Source organism: Periophthalmus magnuspinnatus, chromosome 7 (genome assembly GCF_009829125.3).
Source record: "Periophthalmus magnuspinnatus isolate fPerMag1 chromosome 7, fPerMag1.2.pri, whole genome shotgun sequence".
Classification (NCBI taxonomy): Eukaryota; Metazoa; Chordata; class Actinopteri; order Gobiiformes; family Gobiidae; genus Periophthalmus; species Periophthalmus magnuspinnatus.
In genome coordinates, this window is record NC_047132.1 from 6,628,221 (window position 1) to 6,639,998 (window position 11,778).

Here is an 11,778-nt window from a genome sequence, read left to right on the forward strand (position 1 = left end):
ACTGATATCCCCCAATTGTTTCCACTAATGATCTCTCCATTTGCACATGTGTCCCAGAGGACAACTTGAACAGACAACAAAACACCACACACCTTCCCCACAACTGTACACAGTGTCCCTATGAGGAGCAGAGAGTCAGCTATACTGTTTAAATCCTAACTCCCAGAGCTGCACGCTAAGTATACATGCAGGTCTGGAACGATAAATACTATATCGACTTGTCGTTCAATTAAAGGGCCTGTATTACTGTATTTTCTTTTTTATTTATGTTATAATGTTGTTTCCTCATCAAAAGCACAGAGTTGTGTTTTGTTTCATTCACACATGTTTAACACATAAACCCTGCATTTTTAGGCTGTGTTCTTCTCTCAAACTGAAAACACTCTGTTCCACCTTGTGATGTCATCATGTGGCGATACAGGAAGTGCTCCACTGTGTTTTAAAACTCCATACACCTTCACTAGAATCATTTGGCTATATTCAGCCCTGGAATTGCCAATCTCTCCTGAATTAAAGGTAAAAGGAGCTGTTAACTAAAACTACCACTTCACATCACAAGGTGGAACAGTTCATTTTGAGCTTTGGAGGTGTAGACAGACTAATAATAAAGAGTTACTCAAACATGTGTGAATGAAACAAAACACATCTCCAGATATGTTTTTGGTGAAGTAACAATATTCCAACATGACTAAAAATTTTTGCGAAATATAGGACCTTTAACAAAAGATGGAACAATAATTTTTAGGGGAAAATATTTATTATGGGGACTTTTTCTTTGCACTAAAGGGAACATTTTTGTTATTTTTCTGTACTACGATAAGATTTGAGCTGTAGAAGGTTGAATACATAAGTTCTATGACTCATTACAGAGACAAACTAACGACTAAAGTGTTTAATTCTGCTATGTATTTTTTGCAGCTCTACATTTAGAATAGTTTTTGGGTGGATAATTCTGCTTTAAGGTTATAGCGTCAGTGGCATAAATTAAGTTCAGTATTTTGTTTATCACCTTTATTTTCTTCATCAATATGTCACACTTCAACATTTGATATCCTGACACAGCAAAAGTCTGATCATAACTGTATTGAACTATTTGTCACGTCAACAGTTTGCCCCGTTATCTGTGTTAGTAATTTTAAGATATCAGCTTTAAAGTTCTGACCACATTTCTAAGGACACCTAGAAAATCTTCATAAAAGTGAACAGAAGGTATTTAGGAGCAAAAATATTTGAGTAACATAATTTCAAGCCTGTAAGTATAAGGGGACAAGATACAAAATACGCACAAAGGGAAAACTAATGTGGCAAAGGTAAAAACTGAATTGATTGAAAGAGTTATTTTAAATGCATTGTACTTTATTTTCCATATACAAAAACAGTTACTCTAAAAATATTTTATTATTCAGTTCATCCTCAATTCATGGTCCATTTTTAAAAACAGACCAGGACAGTGACAATACAAAACATTTATAACTGACACTTGTCACCAGGTGTTTTTATGATCTGATTTCTCTTCTGTTATAAACAGACATCAAAGTCTGATCAAATTATTGGCTAATCTGATTATTATAGTTATCAGATTTTTACTGGCCATGTAAATGTACTCACTGACCCTGCCGCCAGAGTTGCCAAGTCTATTTCTTTCTAGCAACTTTTTGACTTGCTCCTATGAGAAACTTTCACATCCTCAGAGTTTATTCTTTTTAGCCCGTTTAAACCGAGTAAAGCCTGAAATACAATCTGTTAATATTTTGAGTATGTGCTTGTTTAACAGAAACACACGTTTAAATAGTGGCTTGTTTTTTTTCTAAGAATCACAAGTAAATACAGAGATGTGGGCGGGGATAGTGGGTAGGTGCAAACGGCAGTTCATGCACTCATGCACTTGTATCAAATGCAGGAAAATACAGGATTACTCTAAATGCACAAATCACTCTAAATACAACTCTAGTACGTTAATAATCAGGGGAAACCATTATAACATGAGAAAAGCTTTTAAGCGTCGATTAACAGCCAGACAAACTATTCAGAATTCCTGCACAATTACTTGAAATGAAAAGTAATCTTATCTTAGGTCATATCGCAACAAAAGTGCTACTAAACTTTAAGTAACATTTCAGAGAAATTCCTCTGAATGTTCTGAACTGAACTGGTTCAAACATTGTAATATGTATGAACAGTAATACTGGAAATACACCAATGCACAAGACGGCAAAGGCCATGTGAATATACAATTAGGCAACTGTTTACTAAAATATCCTGAAGAATCCCAATTACATCATTTGACTAAGCTGACCTTTGACTGAAGGCCTACAGCTGTACTGGACATAGAGACAGCCACAAATAATGCACTTTCATTTTAGTTAGTAAACAACCATTAACCTGATTTATTACAACTCAGTAGAAACCATTTTAACTCAATTATCAAATCACAAAGACTGCAATTGTCTTCTTATGTGTAATCTAAACCTGTAGTTAAGACCTCAACAACCTAAACAATTTTAAATGCATGGAATTCTTTTAGGTTAGGATTCATTCAAAAGTTTTCCAAAATTGTTCAATCAAAGCTATACCACTGAATTGCAAACAAAATGTCAATAAAATGGCAGCAGAAAACAAATGTCACCTGTCCTCATCCATGACATATTACAGGCCAATACAATATAACAGTGTGAGTTAAAACCCAGCAGGCAGGTCAAACGTTTGAGCGAATCACGTACCTGTTTCCAGAGGAACTTGTCTTCCTGGTTGATGTGCCAGGTGCTGACCACGTGAATGACCGAGAGCACTGCTCCGCTGAGGACCGCCGCTCTCATCCGCACGGGCAGCAGAGTGTAGATGATATAGATAAAAAACACCGACCACCAAATACCCTCCGATGCACTCCTTGGCGCCACCATGAGGACGCCAAAAACCTGCACTAGCACCAAAACGCCTATAACCAAATAACTGACCATCCACATGTAGTCCTGGTGAAATCCGTTGCGGTTACACACGATCATTAGCGCCAAAAAAAGCGCCATCGCCACGGACAACGCCGACGAATAGGCCACGTGGGGAGGGGCGTGAACACAGTGGAAGGTTAGCATGATTCCGCACACGATCACCAAAACACCCATAAGCATTGTCAAGGAGCTCTGGTTGAGTCTGAAGAAGTAGCGCTGGTAAAGTCGTTCTAATTTCCGAGATTGGAACTTTTTGGATTGAAAAACGCGGACCACTCGTAACCAGCAGTCTGCGGCTGTAACTATACCTCCTCCATTCGCTCCATCATCGCTTGTTTCGCCGCTCTTTCTCCCTTTTAAATCGCCATCTTCGAATCCCAAGTCCACCGATTTCAAGCCCACGCCTTCGCCGGATCTTTTGCCGTAGTGGTCCTCTTGCCAGCCGCAGCGGACGCCGAAGTTGCCCCCTCCCATGGCACCTGCCCCCCCTCCCCGGTGGTGGGGCTGGTGGAGGGGGGCAGTAGAAGGGGGCTCCATGGCATCGGGGTCCCGCAGACAGCTCATGTAACGCGGGTTGCAGAGAGACGAGCCTCCCTTCCGTTTGGACTTCTTGCCATTGCGCTCCCCCCACGCTGTTTTCCGATCATCAACTCTGGCAACTAGGAATCCACTGAACCAGGACATTCTGTTTGGGATTAAAAAGAAGGTGGTTAATTGGTTGTTTTCAAATTCTACAATGGTCCTCATGGTGTCTCTCTCGCAGATAGGGGCAGCAAGTGTTCAGCGATTGATTATATAAGAAATAAATATCCAGAGGTGGGTAGAGTGACCAGAATGTGTTCTCAAATAGGAGTACCATTCATTTAATATCACTAAGTAAAACTGTAACTTTCTGGAGGTGGCACATTCCTGTATATTCCATTGAAATAAAAGAACAGAACATTTTCCATGGAGATAGATACATTTTATGTCACACTGTGGAACATTATAGTTAAAGAAACATCGTTTCTATGGAGACAAGCAGGAGGAGACCCTTCTCCAGGCCAAGTAAGGGCAAGGTTTGTGGAGATGCAAGCCCGCTCACAGTAAAGATGTGTTTTTCAGTGCAATAAAAACATCAATAATGAAAAAAAAACTGCTATTATTTTAGTCTATATTTTGGCCAAAATGTTGCACAGAGATACTTTAAATAGGAATAAAAAGTACTGAAGGTCTAAGAAATTGCCCAAACAAGTGAAATAGTGTATTGGAGAAAAATAGGAGTAACTTTTTGAAGGTTACGTCTTATTTATAATATAACATGTGTATTGAAGGAAAATTCATGAAATAATGCTGAATTATATTAACTTACATAAACAAATTAAACATTTTGGCAGCTATTTTTATAATTACCTACTTGAATAAGACAACTGTTGTTGTGATTTTGGGCGTTACAAAAATAAAATGAATTGAATAACTAACTAGAATACTAGTAATAATAGTAATAACAGTAACTAGAATACTAGTAATATTGCATATAGATAATATATTGGTAATAAAGTAACAGGTCAATGGGAGCAAACAGTACCAATATACACATTTGAATGTACAAATTAAAAATTATAATATAATACAGCATTCATAAAAAGAGGAACTTCGAACAGCATTACCTGTTTTGGTTCTGGTACATGTCCCAGACCTGGTTCTTCCGCTCGGCTCACTCATTTATCCCAGTGGGTAGAGTTTATAGACTGGAGGATTGTGAGGCCAACACTGCGGGACAGCAGCGTGGAGAAGGGGGCGGGGACAGCTCCAGATGTCCACAGTGCTCACACGAGGGGCCGAAGGGGACCAGCCCTGTCTCCTGCCAGGTCTGAATCCAAGACCTCTGCTGCGTCTGGCAACCACATGAAAGAACATTTAAATACAGATTAAAGTATTCACAGGGTTGGATTTCAGGGATCAGGGTAGTGACAACAAATACAGCAATTTTTGGACGTTCTGCCGATCGATTAATTGACTAAAAAATGGGCATGGCAAAGCTTTCAAAACTATAAAGTGTCTCTGTGTATCTGACCCAAACTGCACTCACAAGACTACACCTGCACTGGAGTTTATCCAAAAACAATCATCTGACAAGTACTACAGTGTATTTATATAAAGACAGACTTGACTTGTGAATCATGAGTTTATTCTAACCAGCATAATACCAAAAAATACCAAATCTTCAGCCATCTAACTCACTCTACTAACTAACTTCTCCTTTCTGCTGGTGTCCCATATAAATCCAGTGTACAAATACAATGATCAGACTAACACAAATTTTGGGCAACTAAGACTCCATCAACCGATTAATCAACTAAACAGGTCTAGTAATCACTATGGAAACGATGAATGAAATGCAAAGACTTCATTTGCAAAGACATTTAAAAGCACAATGTGGAACTTTTCTACTGAGTTTGCAGCTGCTTTGAGATGTCATTGCTGGGAAGAGAATAGCATTAAACATATAGTTGACGTTTATTCAGTTACATGTGTTTTTATTACTCAAAAATGCATTCAAAACTGACTGGCCTGGTGACTGTTTTTCATGTAGATTAATTCAATGCATCACTGTGGAACATTCAAGGCAAAGCAATAGCACCTCCATAGAGATCCATTTTAACACTTGTAATGAATGAATGAGTGAATGTTTATTTGGACAGTAATGCAAACGACATGCAAAGAAAAACATACAGGCACATGTGTAATACAAAATATAAATAAATCTTTTGTGTAACCAGCAAACAAAACCAGGGAATGAGAGGAAGTAAATACTTATTTAACCCCACCCCTTCTTCGACTGTCCTAAATTTAACTAATGAACCTTTAGCCTCCTCACAGTGTACAGTATACAGATTGCATTACTTTTTTTTTGTCATTTGGTTCTTATTAAAAAGCAATAACCATTAATTTCTTCTGTGAGGTACTTTGAAAGAACCATTTTAAATTTTTAATAACTTAGTCTGTACAGAAGATTATATGTACTTTTGGACAAGAAAAACATGAAATCATTCCTTCTTGATCAAATCCACTCAAATTCAGCAACGGATATTACCTCTAGATTATTACAGCAACTTCTATTTGGAAACTGGATCAACACTGAGTGGATTTTTTTGCAATTGATCTCTCCCAGTCAGTCAGTGAAATCCTTAATTCCCCTTGATTCACATAAACACTACGTTACATATACATACCTTTGTTTCAGCATTAGCATTTTTGTAACTTTTATCTGTTATGTCATGTCTAATCATGTTTTGCAGCACTTTTATACAAAATTTAAGTAAAGGCTGAAGGTATTTTAGTGTATACTGATTCCAAGATTTAAACCTGATGCTCTACCTCACGTAACTCTTTCTATCTCCATCAAACTTGTTATGTTATGTCCATTGTGTTTGTTCTTCTAATAAATAAAACATACATCTAAATATGTCAAATGACTCTCCCACACTTCATCCACAGCGTTCCTTTTCTTAAGAAACCTCTGCTGCCGGGCACAGATGCATAACATTTGACAGTAACTTGGTCAGATAACAGTGACTGCTCCCAGGCTCTGTTAAATATCACGATCAATGATGTGAGATCTGTAATAAATACGGATAAATGCCACAAACAACAGGACACTGTCAAGACAATTATCAAGAAGCTGAGTTATACAAACAGCATGACAGCTCTGGGCCCCGCAGCAACGGGTTTAGATAACAACTGAGAGGATCACTTCATTGAATTTTCATCTCAAAATGTAACATGCCAAGAAATAACGCAAAGAGGATGATAATGGATTGCATGTTTACTCTTTTACAATAACTGGATGAAAGCCTATTAGTTTCAAATTCGATTTCATTGAGGAATAGACTTGATACTCGATACCGATTTCGATACCACAATGATGATGAAAAATACTGTTTCTTCAGAGAGATAGAATGTGATTTTTGACATTAAATGGCAGTACTTTCTTTTATATTTCCACATGGCCTTATATCGGTGTAAATCCCTCAGTGGTCCAGGTGGGTCCATAGTGGTCCAAATGCATATCTAGTTTCGATACCAGTTTTAGTATCAATTAGTATCAGATTTTCAATACTTTTGGCTATTAGTTAGTGGCACTTTTTGTGATGTAAAGGTGCAGTGCATACATTTTCTGGTGCAGGGTCCCTATGCTTGTCACCATGTTGTTTGTTATCGTTAATGCCCCACAGTATGGCATTAAATCTGTGTATCTCTGGTTTTCCCAGGCAAAGCTACAGTTTAGATCTGAAGAGAGGTGATGCCACTCGCAGTAAGAATACATGTTGTTTTTTTGGAAATATAGTAATTGAATAAATGCAACATAGATACATTTAGTGCCATACTGTGGAGCATTATAAGCAAAGCAATAACCCTCATGAAGAAAAGCAAGCATCAGAAAAAATACACACAAATACAGTGCAGTTTTAATGTTTCAATGAAAAAATATCTAGTCCAATTAACATTACTTAATTACTTTTTAAATACTATTTATGTAGGTGAAAGCAACAAGTTAGTGACAAAAGGGAACATGCTTAGATTTATGGTGGAAGGAAGTTTGCAGCAGTTCCTAAAGACACAAAACACACGGGGAATATTCCGTGAGTCTGTCTATTGTCACATTTCCTGGTCTGTGTGAAACTCAGTGTAAACTATTGCTGGTGCTCTGCAGTTCTAGGGCGTAATAGGCATGCGGTTTTTATCCCCCATATCCACCTAATTATCAGTGTCCGCGCGGATATTTTTATAGCTACAGCTGTGCGTTTGTGGCATTTTCTAACATGCTATTTATACCGCTATAATCTCCTTACAGCGTGTCATGATGTAATATTGGACGAGACTGTGAGTTTTGGCCCATGCGCGCGGCCGAAATGTCCCCAAACGCGTGACTAAGTGCAACAATCTGATTTCACTGAGCCTTTTGCAGACACCAAAGGCAACGCGAGCGCGAGAGCAGCCGCCTCCTCGACCGGCAGCTCCACCGCGCAGAGCCACGCGGGGCTGGCGGAGGCAAAAATAGCATTTCCTCGCTGGATCTCGCTCGTCTTCTTTCTGGCAAGCATCCGTGTCCCTCGCTTCTATCCTCGAGAAGGAGAAGCAGAGCCCTCCTCCCTCCCCTCACCCCGTCCCCACCTCCCTCTCCCCGGCTGCGTCCCTCACTCCCCCCACACAAGGTCGAGCAGCTTGTACAGCCAGGCGCTGGCTCGGATGGTGCTCGCTCTGGTTTCCCAGTAAGAGGGAGGAGTGCAGCTAAATGGGTGACGAAGAAGGTGGTGACTGATTCCTGAGGGACATTTTCAATCGGACAAACGCTACACTCCCAATACACAGTCAACACTGTATGTGATGTGCAGCGAGCGCAGATGCAGCTGTCTGCACCGCTTAAAGCCCATATTCCACACGACACTTGTGGGGAATGATAAGACAGTGAAATAATATAGAGCAAATGCAATTAACTGCAAGCGATGTGCGCGCGTCTTTCCATCATGTGCTGTGTTTGCGCTCTGGTGTAAAAATGTCACGCACAGGCCGTGAGAGGGCCCGCATTCAAACAGCGTAGGCTTCTTGTTACATAACACCGTGGCCTATGTGACAACCAGAGCTGGGACCATGAAACCATTCCGCTGCGTCCAGTGTGGCAGAGTCAATGCGCACAGCAAACCGCTGTCAGCAATTTAGTCTGCGTTTATTTCATTCTTCAGGGTGCACCAAACAGAGATGAGAGCACGGACAAACATGCGACTGTGACGAATAAACACAAATAGACACGAAAGAGGTTTCACATTCCTGAAGATGAGAAAGACCACAGAATGGAAGGGTTTGTGTTTAGACGCAGTGCGCGTAAAAGTGGGCTACAGTGTATTATGGAATAACACGTAGAGCCCAAAGTTATGTCACTAACATTAGATGCTGCTGTGAATTGCATCTAAGCGCAAGCTGCTCCAGATCATTGGATGTTTTCCTTTACACTGTGGACTGTCAGCCTAGAAAGCGGCATTTACGCACAGGACGCATCCTCTGGTCACACTGATGTTGTGGAAAACATGTCCTGGTCGTATCCTCCACAGCAGCAGCGGCACCGGCGTGAGGCAGAGGCCTGGCAGCAGCTGTCGCCAGCACAGTCAGCCTCCGCCAGGAGCCGTGCACTGACGGGAGAGTGACAGCCGCGTTTACAGCTCCACGCAACAGCGTACAGAAGGCTCAGTGACAAGCACACATATATTATATATGTCGGCCTGCAGTGTGCAGCAGCACTTGAGTCAGAGAGGCTGGGACTCACCCGTGATCATGTTGTTTTTCCGATTGGCCGAAGGGAGCGCAGTGGACAGTGCGGTTTGATGTAAAGTGTCCGGGCAGAGGAGCGTGCAGCCTGTCCGGGGATGGTCCATGCACAGTGGTCACCCCGTGGGTCTCCTCCTGTCGTCTTCTCGCTCCACTCCCAAGCCTCTCCTCCCCCTGACCCTCTCGGCTCCAAGCACCACTCTCACAGCGGAAGCGGCAAGTCACAGTTACGCGTCTGCTTTTCCTTTCAAAGTTAAAGCATGAGTTTGTTCAAATGAAATAAAATATAAAGTATAGCTGTGGACCATGCTTGGTAGGATGTAGCCTAAAGAAAATTGCAAAGAATATGGATATTGACTGATGAAATGATAAGAGACTTGGAACATTAAGGATTTAGTTATCTGGCAACGTTTAGTGTATTTTCCATGAATCTCCAGTTATATCTGCACTGATGCACAGCCCCAGAATATGCTGTGGATTTGTTATGTGCTTTCAAGTCAGACACATAGATGTCGTGGTCTTATTTTGATGGAGGCTTCCTGCCCCGCTGCTCTGGTGCCCTGTGGAGCTTGATGCACTCACCACTTTTGCCTCTTTTGGAAACTCGGCACTCCCCCTAGTGGACAAGATACAGGCCTACAGCCAAGGGAGGCTTGTCTTCAAAATACAACAAGAAATTGTATTGTATATTTGCTGCTACTACAGCCTATAAGACATGGCCTTATACATAGTGTTTTATGCAGTGTGTAGATCCTCTGCACTCTGCAATAGTGTCATTGTGTTGCACGAGAGACAAATAAAACCACTGAAACCACAGTCAGTGGCCTGTGAGTCAAAACATCTTCTCCATGTGAATATTACAGTTTCTGTCCGCCTAAAACATGCACAAAATCTACGTATAGCCCTGACCAAGCCTTGGTCTGAGCACTGCACTACTCACTCACTGCTCCTGGTGAATTCTCCCAGCAGCACTGAAGGATGACAGAGGACGACTTTCCCAATACAGGGGCAATGACATCAAAGTATATCCTTAACTTGATCTAAAAATAATTGAGGACTCACACACTGCCATTCATTGCAATCTGATTTCTGCACAGTTAGAATAGATGGGATGGTTTGTGATTGATGAAACATTATTTTTATTTGGACAGGGACACTGCCATCTTGTGGAGACACAGGTTCCATTGTCAAAATGTGTTACTGTATAACTTAGAAACTTCAAAGTTCATTTTGATTATTAATATTAATAAGTATCTACCCATATTGGTCCTGTGCTTTTGACCAATCTTTCAGTGTTAGTGTCCAGATCTTGAGCCATAGGAGTAGATAATTCATTTATTGTTGCACGATTTAGGTTGATGGGGAAATAGGGAGATCATAAAAATTCCAAGTAAAAAGGCCCTGTACATTTGGCCATAGAATAATCTCAATATCTGAACTGCAGACTACTTATACATGACTCCACAAAGAACCAAAGCAGAGAGGTTTGACGGAACATGTCAAATCTTAGATTCACCATGTAACTTTTCTGGAGGGGGCAAGGGGTACCTCGAGATATTAGTCCTCTGCTTGAAATGCTCCACAATATGGCATTACACATATTTATTCCACGGTGATGGTGAATGCATGTTTTTCCATGTATTTTATTTCACAAAAACTCGTGGGCTGTAATTGATTAAATCTATAGCAGATTTTGTAACGTTCCAGACAAAGCATTAACATCATGGAAACAAGCAAGAGGCAGAAATTCATTTGTCAAAAATAGTGAACAACTATACAGAGTTCCCAATGGCAATACCTGCGTACAGTTTTGACAACAACATGCCTCAAAAAGTAGTTTCTCAGTTCAGGGTTTGGGTTAGTATCCCTCATTTTATAGACTCTTTGATTGGTGTTTATTTTACCTGATGGTCTTGTGTTTTGCAGGCAAGTTTGTTACACTTCAGTTGCTAATTAGATTCTACATATTTAAGTATAAAAATGTACTTTTTTAGCCAACTTAATGTGCACTAAGTATTCACGTGGCACACTTGTTGTCATGAAATCTCCATTGCTTTGACTGGAATGTTTCATCTTATCATTCATCTTGCAGTATATATAACATTTGTCCTGGCAGCATCACCTGATTGTCTAGGATCCAGTCAAGCAGGTAGTGGATCCTGCACTAGAAAAGTTACATAGTGCACCTTTAATAGAGTTCTCAAGTCTACATGCTGCCATTCTGTCTGTAGATTTGAATAATTTGACTAGAGAATTGAAAAAGCACATATTAGATAATCAAATGTGTTTCTGCACCAATCTGGTTCATATGTACTGTCCTGTTTCACTGAAAAAAACCTGCACATAATGATAGTTTTAAATTGGTTTGAACTGGAAACATACTGTATTGAACATGGGGACATTTATTACATTTTACTGCTAATGTCAATGATGAACTGATAGTTTTATAATGTAATTGTAATGAAATGTGTGTTTTAATGCCCAGGGACTGCACTGGAAAGTAACAGTAACTAAATCTGGTACAAAT

The 11,778-nt window shown here is 40.2% G+C and overlaps 1 protein-coding gene across 1 annotated transcript in view; it reads right to left on the reverse strand.

The window, feature by feature from the left end:
- The window catches only part of LOC117374053 (adenylate cyclase type 6-like), a 41,363-nt gene extending 31,914 nt beyond the window's left edge, over window positions 1-9,449 (reverse strand). Inside the window, exons 1-3 of the mRNA XM_033970192.2 lie at window positions 9,250-9,449; window positions 4,595-4,821; window positions 2,721-3,630 (exon numbers count right to left, since the gene is read on the reverse strand). Of these exons, the coding sequence (XP_033826083.1) occupies window positions 2,721-3,630; window positions 4,595-4,614 (930 nt within the window). The 5' untranslated portion in view covers window positions 4,615-4,821; window positions 9,250-9,449. The remainder of the gene's footprint in view (window positions 1-2,720; window positions 3,631-4,594; window positions 4,822-9,249) is intronic.
- Window positions 9,450-11,778: the final 2,329 nt, after the last annotated feature.